This window comes from Necator americanus, chromosome X (assembly GCF_031761385.1).
Source record: "Necator americanus strain Aroian chromosome X, whole genome shotgun sequence".
Lineage (NCBI taxonomy): Eukaryota > Metazoa > Nematoda > Chromadorea > Rhabditida > Ancylostomatidae > Necator > Necator americanus.
The window spans coordinates 23,281,101-23,298,307 of NC_087376.1; the positions used below are offsets into that span (position 1 = coordinate 23,281,101).

Genomic DNA, 17,207 nt, shown 5'->3' on the forward strand with positions numbered 1-17,207 from the left:
AGAAAGTCTGCTGGTATAAAATCAAGTCAGGGAGCTGTGCCAGGTTTTATGTGCTCGATTTATCCGGAGGGATAAACCGTGGTGGAGCTCCACCAGTGGGTATGACCGGGCTTGTAACATGCGTTGACGAACGGAAACGTTCGAGTAGAACTTCTCTGTAGTGATTTCCATCTCACGACGAGAAGAAGTGCGAGTCCCGTATCCGCTCAGGAAGGCTGCTAGCGGAATATTATATTCGCCGAGCTTCCTGTGGCACTTCTTTAGACTCAGACGTCGGTCGCTATACCGTCCGACGTCTGAGACGGTAGGACCCAGTGGGCAGTGTACTGAAGCAGCGTATATGCTGAAGTGGCAGGAAGACTTTTTCTCGAAACTAAGTAAGCAAGCCTGCTATTCCTGGCTTAGTTTTCACTACAGGTCATCGCCCAACCTATATGGATGAGGCAGCCACTTTGCGACGTTTTGCTACGACGATGGTGAGTATGGAGGCGGTCGTTAGGTACCCACAGCCGATTATCTGCAGCCGAATAAGTGCCTGCAGAAGAGGCTGTCGGTAGGCCAGAGCAGGCATATCTTGGGCTAGCCGTGGTTCCTAAGCCACGCCCATCCATCACCATGTCACAGAGGTTATGTGCCGTGTATGTATTGGAATAACGTTAATGAGTTGATTTTTAGGAAGGTTCAAAGAACAAAAAGGCAACAGCGTAGTAACGTAGAAATTAGAAAAAAACGTAGAAAATGAAAATTGCAAAAATGATAAAAACGTAGAAGATTTCTATAGGGACAAAACAACATCAGAAAACATAACTGAAGCTGAAAACGTTCCAAAATAAAATTTAAAAGATGTAGAAACGAGAACCTGGTCGTTGGAAGATTCGTGATTGAAAAACAATACAGAACATATAGATATATTTGTATTTAGACAGAGTATTTAATGCATGTAAGATACTGCAATACCTTGCAGAATTTTCGATTTGTTTCTTTTACACCAATAAAACACTATTATTTTCTATTTCTGACATTTCGTGTGCAATTGTTCGATGTATCTCCATACGTAAACAATCGATAATCCGTACAGAAGCAGTACCAGAGATGTTCCTGCGAAGCATGTTCCGCACCTCATTAGACGATGATGGCCGAAGATGGACGATGTGATGAGCGGGGCTTAAGGCAAACTCAGCGCAACGCTCCGCTGACGCTATTAACTGCTGCGCAGCGCAATTAACGATCGCTGTCGTCTGTCGTTTCCCCTAAAGATAGGTTGTCGCGGAGGGTGCGAGTACCTAAGGATACGCACCCGGTGGGCCTTAGCAGTGGTTTACTCTTAGCTAGGCTTCCGTTTCCTGGGAGTCGGAACTCTTTCTAAGCTTGAGAGACCCTGCCGGAGTACGTACCTCCGCTGTGCATCCCAGTTGAACGCACTGAGTCACCCCCACGCCCACTATGAGCCGGCAAACCGTTGTGAAGATACACCCAAATACCGTTAATAATTCGCGAATAGTGGCATTGCGGGTCGCTCTGAAGCTATTACACAGAGTCGCGTTCTCTACGACGGTGGGGCATCCAGAAGAAGGTTGGCCTTTAAACGATATTTTTCCTGTGCGGAAATGCTGATGCTACTGTTGAATCGCGCGTTGAGAGACCATGTCATCCCTCAACACAGCGCACATGTTGGTGGTGGCGGTTGTCGGACTATGGCCTTGTGGAAGTTCATACTAGATATTGGCTCACGGATTAATTAAGTCATTTGAAGTTATGGCTGCTTCACACTGATAGGTGCGCATTTATATACCTCTCGAAGTAAACCTTCGAGAACCTTCTACCATATTCCAATATGGATTAGTCTAATAGGGCTTCAAGAAGTTCTAGAAGAAAAAAATTTCACTCGCCTTTCACCTTTCTTTCATCCAATACTGCAATGGAGATAATAGCGATGGAATTTAAAATAGTAACTTATTGGAATATCATCATGAATTGACATCAAACTGTCAGTTGAGTGAACCAGCTAAAATTTTCAGTGTAGACGAATCATTCAAGTTTTTGCCGAACCTACCCCAGTGCTAATACTAACTGTTTGCGGGAAGTGAAATTCAGAAGGAATAGCAGAAAATAAAATGGAGTAGGTGCAAAGGGTATAGATAAGGACTTCAACGATGGGAAGCTCAGGAATGCGAAAACGAATGTTTGCAAGCTTCAATTACACGTCATGCGCTCACGCCTGTGAGAGGGAAACTGTTGGCGCAAGCAAGCGCATCGCTTCGCTATCACCCGTGCGCTGGTTTAAGCAGATTTAAATAAGTCCCTCGACTATTGTGTGCAAAAATTCCACTCAAGAGAGCATTTCAGATGCGAAAGCTCTCCTCTATTGAGATATTCATAGATGTTTCGTCCGTGCTTGTTGGCCTTTAGCAGATGGGAGTTGAGAGAAATGTCCCCTTATACGCAAAAAGGTCCAGTACAACAATGAATATGTGCAGTTTCATGGAATCACTGATGGCTTATTGGGAAAAGGGTAAATGATGCCATGAATCTCTTGGGGAAGAATCTTGCTGTAACAATGTTTCAAACTTAGCAAGCGGGAAGAAATTTCAGGGGCCTGCCATAGTGGGAATGGGGCGGGGCGTTGGTAATCCGGCGAAATCCGAAAACCCCTACTAAAATGTTTTTGTCGGGTAAAATTATCACTGCAAGTGCGCCTCATCCATCTTACTTCTGACTCTGTGTCTAATACCACTAATTCAGCTGGATCAACGCGCCATGGGGGGGGGGGGGGGGGGGGGTAAACGGTCTCATATTGGATGCATTGCTAGCCAATAAAAATCTATTTGCTGAAAAAAGCATCACGGAGCGGAAATACGTATTTGTTCGTTCTGGCGTTGGAGATGTTTGCCCTACAAACGGCTAGGTTTCACAATGTTGCACAATTGCACCGAGTTTGATAGCAAATGATTTCGAATAGTACACTTGAAAAAAATAACCCATGGTTTTATTTCAATTTTCCCTCTCGCAGGAACAAGTATACTATACATGGGCTTTAGACTCGAAGAGAATATTTTGCGTTTTTGCTGTGATACTTCTAAATTAGAGACGGATCAAAACGACATGTAGCCTGGTGCTACTGCTTAAGCGGTTTAGCTGGAAGTGAGATCTTTTGATCGGACTGTGGAGATAAGTAATGGCCTCATCTCATCATTTCGAGCTCAACCACATACGCAGGTCGTAATCCGACTGTTCATCCCGAATCCTACCTACTACTGAAGAATAAATCAACAATGAAAATTACCTTGAATGTTGTTCTAACAAGTAAACCCTCTCAAATCAGTATCTGATGAAGAGATGAGAACATAACTATAGTTCGGTCAAAACGGCATGAAGCACGGTGCAGTCGCCTAAGCGCTTGCGCTTGAAGCGACACGTTGGAGATAGCTGTTAGAATCGAGATGGGACTAGCGCGAACTGCAGCAATGAACGGTGGTAGCAAGAGTCCTCACCCGATCTTAACTGCTATCTCCAACGTGCAGCTTCAAACGCAACCGCTTGCGCAACTGCACCGTGTTTGTTGTCGTTTCTACTCTACTGTGTGTGAAATTTATGTCCAGGCTACATCCAGGGAGTGGGAGGCAGCTTCCCAAATGAAGTTTGAATAGAAGAAAAAGGCACAGGAACTGAGCCAGATGATATAGTCTAGCTAATGTAACGTGCAGTAAAAAGTGAAGTTAGCAACATCGGAGTAGAGCATGCGGACGTTATAGATTGGGGATGAAAAAAAAAATTAGAGGAAAATGGTAAAAAAGGAGCTTGTACAGAAGAAAATTGTTTCATTTTTTTGACTCCAAGTGATACCAGAGAAGTGGGTTTGTATTTTTTTTTTTTTGTATTTTATAAAGTAGCGTTTTCTTTTTCTTTTCTTGTCTCTGTAGTCAAGCTCCTGAGATAGAAAGGATCAGTTGGTGTAATGGATCAGTTGGTGCGCAGTCTCGGGATATTGTTAATTGAACCACGTCTTCACTAAGTTTCTTCTACCGCGAAGCTATGCCAGCTCGATCCCGATGATAGGTCATAACACCGAAGAACACGTTACCTGACACTTGTGTTCCTTGTGTTGTGTGTTGTTGGTCCATCTTATGGTTCTTTTTTCTTGTTTTTCAGCTTTGAGCCCAGTCGAATAGTTGATTCTACTAGTTATCGACGCGAATATCTCATGATTATGCTGAAGGCGGTACAGCTAATTATTTGTGAAGAGGACTGGGTAACAATGAAGATGTTCAAAATAGTTGAAACAAACCGAATGGAAGCGTTCAACCATGACCGTTTAAAACAGAATTGCCTTGTGAGCTTTTTATACGAAAAATCTATTTCTTTATATCTATAAGAAACTAGCTGTGAGTTTATAGGGACAACAATTATTACGACTCGGTATTCGTCGGCGGAGTGAACGAGAAGTCGTGCGAGAGTTGTCTGTTTGTAATGGGAATTCGAAAAAAGCTTTGATAGACAAATTATTGGCTGTTATGAATATGTGGAATATGAGGGCGACTTTGTTTGACCTCATGCTGATGATCAAGGAGGTTCACTTTCCTATTTTCTTATCACATGTGGCATTAGACGTTTCGTCAACATCCGTTTTTCTTGAAGTCTTCCACTCCGTAATTATGGTTTTGTTGGGGCTCTCCGCCAAACGAATAGTTTTCGAAAACCTCTTTAATTGACGTATTGATCTCTCTCCGTGATTGCTTTGTATTAATCAGACACTTGCCAGCTTTTTTCTCATTCTTTCGAAGAAAGTTGGTTTAGTTGTTTAACCACGTTGATAATTTATATTACTTCTTGAGTAACTCCACGAAATTTTGCTTAGTTTCTACTTCATTTTTTAACAAACACATGTTAAGGATATAGTTTTGTGAAAACAGAAGAACAAAGATCAACTTGAACTGAATAGGATCGTGTAGTTGAATAAGTTGGATCATGAGCGAGCAGAACTTTTTTTAAAAGTTACTATAGATGTACTATAGATCACTATATTGTTGTGAGGATTCCGCTCAACCACATCTTTTTCTACGGTTAATCATGATGCTAAGATCAATAGTTCATCTTTGTCGATATTTTGCTCACTTTTATTCTTCATCATTCTGTTATAATAGCAATCATGTATTGCGTATTTCACTGCGAAACTCTTCATGTGAAAATTATTTAAAGATTTCTCCTGAAGGAGCACAAAAACACGCACAGCAAAGCGCTATAGCAGCCGATGCTCTTATGGGAGAAATTGGAAAATGTTGCCGTGATTTGTTTACTAATGCCCACAAGGAAGGGATGCAACTTTCTTCAGCTATTGTGAGTGGTCCTTTGTCTTTGTCTTGTACCGAATAAAATGTTCTTGATTTTTTTTGCAGTTAGGCCGCGAGTTTCGTTTCCGCCATGTTACTAATTTCTGGCTAATTGCATTGTTGGTTCGACTGTGTCCCCAACCAAGCAATGTACCAAATCAGTTTAATCACATGACGGTGCGTTTTTATAGTGAGTTGTAGCACTTTTTCTTGTTCATTTTAATTATTAGGTATCTGGTAAATTTCTAAAGGAAGCGGCGTCTATGCTGGACACCGCGAATGACAGCTCAAAGGAGAGAATTCAGCAAAGGTATTAATATCATGATTGTCATGCTCCTTTTGATCCTAGCATTTTTCAAACTTCTTATTATAGCGCTTGGTTGCTTTCTCAACAACCTTTTTTGAATCTGGTGCTAGCATGTCTAAAGGGAGAAGACTTCCAGCCAAACAAGGATCTTTTGGTGTCCTCGCTTTACAAGCAGCTCCTAGATCTTACCAGCAAAACCAAAGAAGTAAGAAGGTTCTATACAAACATTTGAGTCCCTTTATATGTTTCCAGCACAGAATCCTGCTTTGCCGCTCATGGAGAAGTTTTCGGCTGAACGGGAAGGTCTGCTGCTTCGCTTGTCATTAGTGGGCGGAATTTTCAAGCAGGTTCGTGAATACTTGCTAGAAGAATACTTCATATTCTTGGACTTGAAGTACTTAGGTTTATGTTTGTGTCTTAGGTAACCTATTAATTAATTAAACTTTGTTGAATGCAATACTGTTTAAATCATCATATAATGAATTAGACAAATAACCGACCATCGTAACCATATTTAGGCGTCAAGTAAAATGTGTAATCTAGGTACTGCTCACACATGAAATTTCACGACAATGTTGAAAACTACTCACGTTGTAGCATTACGCTTGAGTGATATCTTTAACTTCTATTTCATGTATTTCGTTGTTTGATAACCCAAAGGTCCTCTGAAGGGCATTTGTGGGCGAATTAAAAATTACTTGCGCTTGCATAGTAATCATACGTTACACTTGCGTTGTTTGTTTAGTTTTGTTTCTTGTCATCAGTACGTATTTGTCACCTTTCTATGTACCTTTATTAGTGTCATACACCATCGTACAGTAGTAGATATCAGGAGATCTTGGGATTCTTTGGAATCGTAAAGTAAAATCAACAGTGAACAATACAAGTCAACAACTATGACTTACTTGACTTGACTTAATCGCCGGGCTGATGTCATCGCCTGACGCGATTATCGGCATCTTCACCGAGGTGTGCCGTCCTTGAATATATCTCTACCCAACCTTCTCGATCTTCTGCGAGAGTTTATACGGAATCAATCCTTCGTCGCTATTCCATATCCTGCGAAACCTTACGTCTCGCCTGAATTGTCCATCAGTGCCGAGTGTCCGCAGGTCCTCTTTCATTACCTCAGTCCAGAACTTCCGTTTTCGGCCAGGTGGCTTCTTCCAGCTCGAACCTGACAAACTCCTCAGAACTCGTTGAACAAGGCGATCTGCCGTTCTCCTTAATATATGACCAAAGAAGCGAAGACGATTTACTTTAGCCACTTTCGATGGCGATGCAGGATGTTGATATCTTTCACGTGTCATCCGCTGGTATTCCACATCAATTTCTGCGTAAAGGTCTTCATTGTGGCATACCTGAGGCCAAAAGTAGCCAAGTAGCCATCTAAGCAGCTTTCGTTCCGTGCAATCAAGCCTCTCCATCACCGTAGATGGTGCTGCCCAAGTCTCCGATGCGTACACCATGATGGGGCTAATTGCGGATATGTGGACTCTCAGCTTGACTTCCCTGGTGATGGGGGTCGATCTAAAGTGATATCGACATGACACTGATCTACTGTTCTTCGTATAGTGTCGTCGACGAAATTGAACAGGAATTGTCCCGCCACTGTCCCTTGTCTTGCTCCAGTTGCCACCTCAAACGGTGGTGTTTGAACTGCAGCAGTTGTTCGTTGATTCATGTCATCAAGCAAGCGAACGAACTTTCCTGGTACTCCATCAGCGCGGAGCGCGGTGAGAAGACGGCCTCGATGAAAAGAGAAGAGCCTCTAAAACGGCTTCAAATTCCAAAAAAAAAAAAACGCTAACTGCACCGCTTGGCTTCGAATGCGGTGCCAGATTTCGACCGCTCTCCTGACGATGAACACCTGGTCAATTGTAGACCAGCCAGGACGACAGCTAGTTTCTTCGCGACACTTAATAAGTCGGTCCAAGATAATCTGCACCAAAGCCTTGTGCATAACACGCAGTAAGGGGATTCCTCGATAATTCCTAGGATAAGTGACGGATAACTTCTTATGGAGGGGAATTTTGATAGCGTGTCTCCATGAGTCAGGTATCCTTCCATGTATCCATATTGAACGGATGATCTTTGTCATTTCACGAATCCCAGACGGAGGAAGATATTTGAGCATTTCTGCGCTAATCCTGTCGTCTCCTCCAGATTTTCCATTTTTCATCTCTTGGATACAGACCAGGACCTCCGACTCGGTCTTCGGCTCCTCGTTAACCGCATATGTCGGCCTATGAATGTGCTCGAGTTCAGGAGCTGACGGCGCTTGCCGGTTCAGCAAGGTCTTGAAGTGATCCCTCCAAATTGGAAGGGTTGCTTCGCCGACGCCCTTTCCACTGGTAGTGTTGAGGACTGGAGAACATCTTTTCATCTTGCCGCTATACTGTTTCAGAGGGCTTTCCGCTTATTCTTGTCCTCTCACGCCTTTTCAAATTCTTTCGCTCTCGTTGTCCACTCGCGATCGTGGTCTTGTTGCAGTTGATGACGCAACCTTCCTGGTCGAAATCGCCTGTGCTCCGGGCGACACATACAGAATTGTACGTGGATCTTGTCTACGCAGATGCAAAGGCAAACTTCGGTGGCATTTGAACCGGGAGCGTTTCCCTTGAAGCGTCCTGAATGCACTTTGTAAAGCATTCCGCATCGCAAAGCTTCTTCCTGGTCCGTAGTCCAACGTGAATAGACACATGTTGGCGGAAATTCGTTCTGCGTTCTTCGTTCTTCAGATCTGCCGTGTCGATTTTTGGTTGAAGAGATACTCCTCGATTCCCCTTGTGGAACCGTATCTTGAAGCTGAGAAGAACTGGATGGTGGTCAGAGTCAAAAGCAACGTTCCAATCAGCTCTGGGTTTTCGGATATCTAACTGAGGAATCTTCCTCGCCAGAACGCTTAGTATTTTAGACATCAACGCATTGATTTCATCGTAGAAGGCGTCCTTACTGTTGTCCTCAGCAGTTTGCGTAGGTGCGTGGGCACTTACAATCCAGAGTTTACGTCCTCTGTGATCTCGGAGTCATGCGAAGGCTCATCTAGACGATGTTGAGCCAAATTCTTCCACCAGGTTCTTGTAATCGTTCCTCACAGCTATCATGCAGCCACCTTTGTTCTCATCAGCATCGCCGCAGTATATGGTGTCATTTTCGATGCTGATGACGGGCCGATCTCTCATGCGTGTTTCCTGCAGTGCAGCAAAAGGCGCAAAGAGATATCGCAGAAACTTAGACAGGACGGTTTGTTGGAGTCCTCACGACAGTGTTCGGCAGTTCAGCGTGACGAAATTAATGGTCGTTGCCAAAGATTCCATGCTTCCTTCAGGCAGTTGACCTTTTAGGTTGTGGGCTTTGGCTATGTGCTGGACGACAGCACCTTTTTGCGATGTATGGGAATCTTTCGCCATATAACACTGCAGGTTATATAGCTCATGCCTTCCCAATGCGTACACTCGAGCGCCTTATTGCGTTTAGTTAAGGCAGGGCAACCACGGGCAGGTAGCAAACCTGTATACGCGGCCCCAGTCAACAACTGTACAATGTGAAAATCCGACAACTACAACTTAATAACAATTAGAGCAAAAATTGCAGCTTTCAACAAAACAACAACAATTACATTATGAAATCAGGCTGCGATGGAATTCTTCATATTATTTATCTTCATATACCGAAGGAGAAGGGTCTTCTGCAGGAAGACCCTTCTTCGGTTTTGTGAGCCCACATTCCACGCACACTACACTTGAGCCAGTTATCTTTCAATTCATCGTTAGCTGGTGTTCTTCGAAAACACCACACAGAACTGTAATTGGTCTGAAGAGTATTGCGTATGGAAGTGTTTGTACTGGCTGCAAAAGCTGCCTCTGCTTTTTTGCTTGAATCCCCGTCTTCTGGGTCATTATTTCAAGTTAAAAACACTGAGACTACGTGTAGCTGGTGCTTTCCTTAACTAATGTTACTGTTGACGGACTCAACATGCGACCTACCACTGGTAATTCAGGTAATTGCAACGTGCAAGCCACTGTTTCTTAACAACGGGTCCACACTCGGTCGATCTTGCCAGTGTGGATTTCTGCTGTATATCCTCCATGTGTATTTCCGCCAAGTGATCTTGTATGTTGCATCTAGGTTCTTTCGCGAGGCATAACAGGTTTTCATGCAACGCTTCATAAGTCTGAGACACAGCAGTTCTATAAACTCGTCATAGGAGCCGAAGTAAATTTTTTCACTCACTGATTCAATCTGTTGGATTAAATCCCAAATCCCTGTTCTTATCGATTAGGCTGGCGTTCTCCGACAACGTACAATTCATTCGCTGTATATGTAGATGGTAAACCTTCGCTCGAGAAGCGCTTCGTTACGGGAAGCGAGGTGTCCGTCGTATCAGATACTCTTCCTGTCCAACTAGTACAATGACACTGGATTTAGAAAAAAAAATACTGTATTTGTTAGACCAACCTTGTGGTGCGTACAAGAGAGCCGCATGAACGTGAGTACACGACACCCCTGACTTTGAGTCGTGAGTGCATTCCCAGCGGAATCCATATGGGCATACGTTGCCACTATCATTTTTGACAAAGGTTGTTTAGCTGTAACTTTCCTCTCTTTGAATTTCCCCCAATACAGTGGTTACGTTCCTTATCTACTCGTCGGGAATACAGATCGCTTCCTCAATGAAATAGTCACCAATGCTGTCTCTCACTTTCCAGCGACCTTCATCCACCACCTGCACGCCACTCCTGTTGGCGCTGAAAACTTTGACTGCTAAAGAGTGAGCGCGATAGTGCTCCTGAAGTCGATGTCCTCACTCCCGCAGTCCACGTACCATCTACAATGATAATGATTTAATCAAGTGCACTATTTGCTATTCAAGAAATTCATCTTTATCCTCCTATCTTCCTCCATATTAGGCACAAGAGCAATGTGCATCTCTGGGAGTGTATCTATCCTCATATTGGTTTTCATAGCGGAGTGCTCTAGCTTTATTCTACGGTGGAATCTTTCGATAGGCATTGACTTGTTCATGGACGAGTAATGCCTTGCAGAAGCGCCCACTGTGACCCATGTCCGCTCTTTAATGTCTGCATAAAGAACAAGGATGGAAAATGGATAGAAGATGCTCACCAGTTCCTTTCAAAGTAATCTATCATTGCCTGTTCACCATTTTCTCTCAGAAACGTCGATAAAACGGCCTATTTCGAGGCGAACACTTGAGGATTGAAGGATTTACAAAGCTCCGATTCGTTTCCGATTACCGTTGGCGCGATGCTTCTCTGGAATCACTTCGTGTCTCTGTAATATGGGTAAAAGATAGAAAGAGTAAAAATTAGGACACATCCTTTTCGCATTACGTTCAATAGATTGTGTAATGTGGAATGTATATAGCAACTTCTTTGTTGCGGAGCTGGGAAACACCATTCGAAAAGCATTGAAGAATGCATTCGTGTCGTCGCTCATGAAGAAAGAAATGTCGAAGCTTGGAAGGACTTTCTTGATCTCGTTAAAAAAGCAGCGACACTTCCTTTTCTGTCATTCTGATACAAGGGGACTATCTTATGACTAAATAGTTGCACTAATTTGTGGGATAAGAGGTAAGCTACAGGAAATTCCATATCCCACTCATCTGCCGCAATCACTGGCGCCAATCTCAACGAGTAAGGCGTAAGGTTGAAAGTGTTGTTTACGCAGGTGGCACGTGATGGATACTTTTCCAACCATACGTTTTGAATTGGAGTAATGACTATAAAGTGTTGAGTCTCATGTGTTGCAATTAAAAATCGTGTGACTGTACAAAAAGGATACCTGAGGCAAAGTGCAAACCAGTCGCCAGTTTCATTGCTGCTGCTGGACTGTAAAGCTTAATTCCACCATCTGGATTGCTCTTGCGAACTCTTATCATCACTGACTTCACGTCGGTGTTGTGTCTACTAACTGTATACATTGAGATAGTCAGTGATCAACTGCAACGAAAGTATGTGATCGTAAATGATCTTGAAAAGTGTACTTCGAAAAAATGGCAAGTCTTGTGACACATTCCTCTTCCAGTTTCTCTTTCCATACCTTAAATAGATCCAAAAACTAACCTAGGAACCTACGCGAAAAGCTAATTCCTGTGATCAAAACAACGACTTATTAAAAAAAGGTTAATATGACATCAAATACCTTAAACGAAGTATGGTCGGCTAAACTTCTAGATTCAACAACTTAAATTCGCATACCAGGCACTGCATTAAATTCGTACTGCTAGCTTTCACCTGACGGTTCTCTTGTTGGATGCGTTTAATTTCGTCTTTGAAGTAAGAATGGACGAAGAAGAGGTGATTGTACACTTTCTCTCCTATGTTCTTACCGCAGGCTGGACATTCGCCTTGCATTATTCCTGATATAAATATCATGATGAGGTTGCACAACAGCGTATTTAGTTTGGTAAGTATGAAGAAGGGGAGAAATACGTTCAAGCTCACTTAACATTAGCTAGAATAACGAAAACGCTGTGGAAAATCAATTCATGCATGCGAGAACTGCACAAAATAGCAAACAGTACTGCATATGTTTCGTTCATTTTAGGCACGGTGCACCATCCTGACATCGTTGGCCCAGTCCACCTCTGTGCCTTCTGCGCAGTCACATCAGTCTGACGACGTGAAACCTATATCATCCTGTCCTACTGCTTCTAATTCTCTTCTCACTCCTTTCTACACCCAGTCTCACTGTCTTTCTCGTCACCGCGAAGCCGACTTTACCTGCTTGACTGTTTTCTGACTTCGGTGCACCAATCCGCCATTGAATACTTCCGCCTCTTCTCGTCTCACTGCGTTTTAGAGCAGGAGCACAATCTGACCCTCTGGTTCCAGTCTCTGAACAAATGCGCCGAACAAGAGTTGAATCCTTTTTGCTGCTGTGTTATGTCAGGCTATACAAAGCTAAACCCTTATATAGCGTGACACAACACAGTGAGCTCGTATGAGATCAACTCATTCTTAGCTGTTCCGTATTCTACAAAACGTCGCGGCGTCCACGTCGCGGCGAAGCGGTGGAAACTGTGAATTTGGGAGGGAGAGGAGTAAGAAGCGAATTAATGCAGCAAATTCTGATACACGAATATGGGAAACTGGTTATCAGAAATTAAGAAGTAAATTCTTCTATGCATCTAAAAAACATACCATCAGGGGCATACCAAAAAGTGATATGCGGACCTACATTGACCTCATTTGAGAAATTCCACACACAGGCTGCAAACAAAAACATGCTGCTGAACTAACACTATATTTCCACACATATCGTAATTTCACACATTTCATGCGCTGTCTGCCCTATATAAACTCGCAGCACATGAGTATGTGTTTGTCACAGTGTCTTTAAACGACTTCATATTCAACTTTCAACTGTAAGAACTATACGCGTAGCTGCTTTATGTCTAAAATTTGCAGTTATGCTAGGTGATTTCACTCTACATCTCCACAAAAATTAAAGGATTTGAATTAAAGACCTAAATGGACATTGATCAGTCTCTGTAAGCTTGTATGTATTCTTTAATCTTTTGCAACTGTTCGTGTTTCATGTCCTTTTGACCCAATTATATGCTGATTAACCTGTCTTTTTGTATGTTGCTAGCAAGTTTAGCCCAATATATATTGATATCCTCTTTCTAAGTTGGTTTTCTGCTGAACAAGTTTTTCTCACTTACAATTGAAAATCGTTTTTTATAGCAGTGTTACGTGCTGGATTTTGCCTTGATATCCTCTTTCTAAGTTGGTAGTCCAGAGAGGAGATCAAGATGAAAGATGAGATGTTGTGCCGCCGCATCCGCTTATTCTTAAGGCTAATGAGCGTCAGTAAGTGTGCTGTGCGATCCCTGAGGGTGTGTCGTAATCATCAAAGCAGCCTCATCTCTTATCTTTCGCTGTGCTTGACGCCGCGACCGCACTGCACTCCCTTCCATTTCGTCACTGCCGCAGGTTTTACAATGTATGCTATTTGAAGTGAAAGAAATCAGAGGTGCTCAACAAAGTTGATTGAAACTTTATAAACAAAGAGAGGAGGCATAGATACATGAATGTTATATATGAATGAAAGCAAACACAGGTTTCTTCTTTCCTCGTTTGTTTGTTACTTTTTTTTTTGCTCAACTAGCTTTAAAGTATCAACGACTAGAGCATTCAGCGCCTTACACGCAGCGAGAAGAATGCCTCACAGAAATGCAGTCTTGGATGCGTTCTTAAAGGCAGCATAGCAGGAATCTGACGTGGAGAAGGAATCCGCGGAAAAAAAAACTAGAGTTGGGGTGTATGTTGCAGGATGTGGGGTTCCTGAACGTCAGAACGCGCCTCTGTGTACATGTCGCGGTTCTTTCTGCGGCCTATTCATTGGTTTCTCTTGAATGGCTGGTGAGAAGACATAACTGGTTTTCGACTGCTCGCACTCGGATTCTGCTCGTGCACAAAGGTGGCGCGTTGCAACTGCAATCGTTGTGAAATACGATGCAGAATACGCAGATATTTCTACAACGATTAGGTATAGATGGGCGGAACAAGCCGGATCCCTTAACCTACCACATTATCCCTAGCTTTTCTCGCATACTCCCTCACCACGTCAGATCCCTGGTGTGCTGCCTTTAAATGTGTATGTTGAAGATGAAGAACTGACATAGAGCCTCTACATACACTGCGAGTTTATATGTAATAGATATCGCGTCAAATCCATGAAATTGAGTGATGTGAGATAGCCAATGAATGTTAGTGTTTGCCATGCAGCTTGTTTTTGTTTTATTTTTAGTATCTTAGGAATTTGAACAAATAACATCATCAAAGTCAATGTCGCTCATAATAACAACATATCACTCTTTGACATGAGCTTGAGTCTCATTATTTTCCGTTTAACGGATCATATGTTCAATCTCCATTATTATATAACTTGCTATTTTCATTCGCTCTTCACCTCTCCTTTGTGCGCTTCCCAGTCCCCAGCTTCCACCTCTCTGCCGCGATGCAAACAGCGCGCGTAGTTGCTTCGAGGAAAAGAGTGGGTGGAGTCCAGATGGTCTCAGTGTGTTAGAGGAGCTCTCCACCTGTAGCAGCGGCAGCTGCAATTACACCTTGAGAGACACTGCAGGCAGGTCAGCGACTTTCAGACAATTTTCGCACGTAGTTCTGGTTTCTTGCCCCAAACACGGAAGTCTCAGTGTTATTAGATGTGGCTAAGGTTAAGGAAGAGCTATGATAGGTATGAAGAAGAAATAAGATCTATAAAAACTGTACGTTTAAAATATAGTATGAAGAAGAAATATGAATCAATAGGTTGATAGAAATAATATTTTCGTACAAAATACGTGCTTTGTACGTGGTCACCATATGCCACAATACCAAAAGGTAAGCATTTACTGCGTCTTGCACAGAAAAATGTTTAAATCAATAAATTTGAGTTAATCATGTTTAATCTGCTTCTTATCACATAAATCTCTGTGGTAAAATACACATATACACATTCATATATGATTTCATTTATATATTTATGTTGCCCTTAATAGGAACATATGTAGGGACTGAATTTTAGATCTGTCAACCACAACACAGTGAGGGGTGGTCGCATTTGTTTTTCCAGATGATGTTGTATGGTATGGTATCACCAGACAAGGACAGGTTGGAGCAGTTTTTCGTTTCATTTTCCTTTTGTCGGTTTAGTCAGTATAGATTTCCTGTCCATATTATCTTCTCTTCGTTTTGGCTTCTTTCCTTTTTTCTTCCTTTCTGTCGACAATTATGTACTACTTATTAATCACGTTTGGTATTTTGGTCATTCTGTTCTTCTTTATTATATTCATTTACTGCGTCTTCTTCTCCGCGCTAAACGCTGCGAAAAAATTATACTTATTAAATTTGAAATGCCTGGAATGCAAGGAAAAATGCCGGTGTAAAAAATGCGTTCATTCATTATCATTCCTTTACACTTTCGACGTACATAAAAAATACACTAACTTAATCATTACATTCACATCCGCTAACTGCAATTCAAATAGAGGTTTTTCGTCACACACTCAAAACAAGTGCATGCTTTATTAAAAATGATTTTTTAAAGTCTGGCAACTTGACTTTTTACGATGATGAGTTACTTTCCTATCCACATCAGAGTGCCTCAAACTCGGTTAATTGAAGTGGAGCGTTTATCTCCGTATGGGAGGACAACGGATAGTGGGTATTGTGCACGACACCGATGAATCCCTATGGGGGTGCGCATACGCGTTCGATTTCAATTAAGAATCGCTTGGGGTTTATGAACGCGTATCTAGCCTAAAAAGTCACTCGCGGGGGTGAGCCGATGTGTTAAGTCAGTGTTATTATCCTTTCAGACAAGTCTGGCACCAATTTATCGACCGCGGGGGGATAGCAAGGACTGTGCTATCAGTCCTAATTATGTCGGTCTCGTTCACATCAGTAGTCATGTACTCGGTCTTTTTGACGGTAGGAATTAGCTTATACCTTGTTTCTTTATCGCGCCAAGCATGAGTTTGCTGCTCCAGCTCCCGTGTTGAGATGTGAGCATGATTTCATCGGTTTCGAGTAACCTCCATGGTAAAGATTTCCCATTATGATCCATAACGTTTATGAAGAACAGCGGAGGACTGAACTCTGATGCAGGACAGCGAAGAAAGGAAATTCCGAGGCTACTTGCACTCAATTTCGTGAGTCATCGAAAAGGATTTGTACTCATTTGATTAGTTTCTCAGGGACATCATGTTTCGTAAAGTGTTTCAGATGACTTTATGCGCAATATATCCGAATGTTTCCTTCAGGTCGAAGGGTGTGAGATGAAGCTGTTTTTGCTTTCTCACGGTGCTCCTCATTTGGGAGCTGTACAGCGTGGATGAAGTTGGTGGTGCTGCAGTTGGTGACGAGATCGCATTAGTAAGTAGGCAGATTTATGTCCCTGAATGGTGCAGTCGATGATGGCTTCAAAGATGTTCTCCACTGCGGAATTTTTCCCCGAAGCCGGCTAACGTAGCGAAAAGATCTTAATTTATGATAGTTCTGGGACTTAGTTCTCTCAACTTTCAGCTTTCTCTTCTCCCCATGTGAAGGTAAATCTCCCTCGGAGGAGGCGACAGTCCAATCCCGTATAGAACTCAAGCACAGCAGGAATATCCGTCAGAGAGGAGGATTGCGAGTTCCCTCGCGTGACTTTAGTCGTCATGATGAACTCAGACTCTTCCCCTGTTCATTCTATTGTAGGCCGCGGGTCCCCTTCTACAGGCGTTCTTCTCGGGCCAATTTTGGCGTTGAAATCACCAACAATGACTTTGTAGAAAGTATGTTCTTTCGTGTAGAACTTCTCAAAGTTCATACAGAAAGCTTCTAATTCTTCTTCTTAGTTTGATGTTGGAGCGTAAGAAGCAAAAATAGTCAAAGGTGGCGTCAAACTACATTGTAAGTTGTTTGAAAGAGTCAGTGCTCTTTGCCATACTTGTACTGACGAGGACGCCAACTCCACCAACTTCTTTACTGTCGTATATTCCTATGAACAGTTCTCCAGTTTCATATACAGTGTTGAGATTGTGACGTGTCTCGTCTCGCTCC

The 17,207-nt window shown here is 42.7% G+C and overlaps 3 protein-coding genes across 4 annotated transcripts in view; 1 reads left to right on the plus strand and 2 right to left on the minus strand.

The window, feature by feature from the left end:
* RB195_025000 (uncharacterized protein) overlaps nucleotides 1-17,207 on the plus strand; it is a gene marked incomplete at both ends in the record, with an annotated part of 62,557 nt that overhangs the window by 44,287 nt on the left and 1,063 nt on the right. Inside the window, 9 exons of one of the 2 annotated variants that reach the window (XM_064212976.1) lie at nucleotides 4,150-4,330; nucleotides 4,395-4,568; nucleotides 5,197-5,334; nucleotides 5,394-5,504; nucleotides 5,558-5,637; nucleotides 5,701-5,839; nucleotides 5,892-5,981; nucleotides 15,190-15,275; nucleotides 16,493-16,538. In XM_064212976.1, coding sequence (XP_064068856.1) covers nucleotides 4,150-4,330; nucleotides 4,395-4,568; nucleotides 5,197-5,334; nucleotides 5,394-5,504; nucleotides 5,558-5,637; nucleotides 5,701-5,839; nucleotides 5,892-5,981; nucleotides 15,190-15,275; nucleotides 16,493-16,538 — 1,045 coding nt within the window. Of the gene's footprint in view, nucleotides 1-4,149; nucleotides 4,331-4,394; nucleotides 4,569-5,196; nucleotides 5,335-5,393; nucleotides 5,505-5,557; nucleotides 5,638-5,700; nucleotides 5,840-5,891; nucleotides 5,982-6,055; nucleotides 6,068-15,189; nucleotides 15,276-16,492; nucleotides 16,539-17,207 lie in introns of those variants that run through there. The other variant, XM_064212974.1, reaches the window with a different exon arrangement.
* On the minus strand, nucleotides 6,627-7,103 carry RB195_025003 (uncharacterized protein; the record flags this gene model as incomplete). The annotated part of the gene is made up of 1 exon (XM_064212977.1): nucleotides 6,627-7,103. One exon carries the CDS (start codon nucleotides 7,101-7,103, stop codon nucleotides 6,627-6,629), a length of 477 nt encoding a protein of 158 aa, XP_064068857.1.
* On the minus strand, nucleotides 7,133-8,020 carry RB195_025004 (uncharacterized protein; the record flags this gene model as incomplete). Its single annotated transcript, XM_064212978.1, has 2 exons — nucleotides 7,133-7,405; nucleotides 7,505-8,020. The coding sequence occupies 2 exons, from the start codon at nucleotides 8,018-8,020 to the stop codon at nucleotides 7,133-7,135; spliced, it is 789 nt and encodes a 262-aa protein (XP_064068858.1).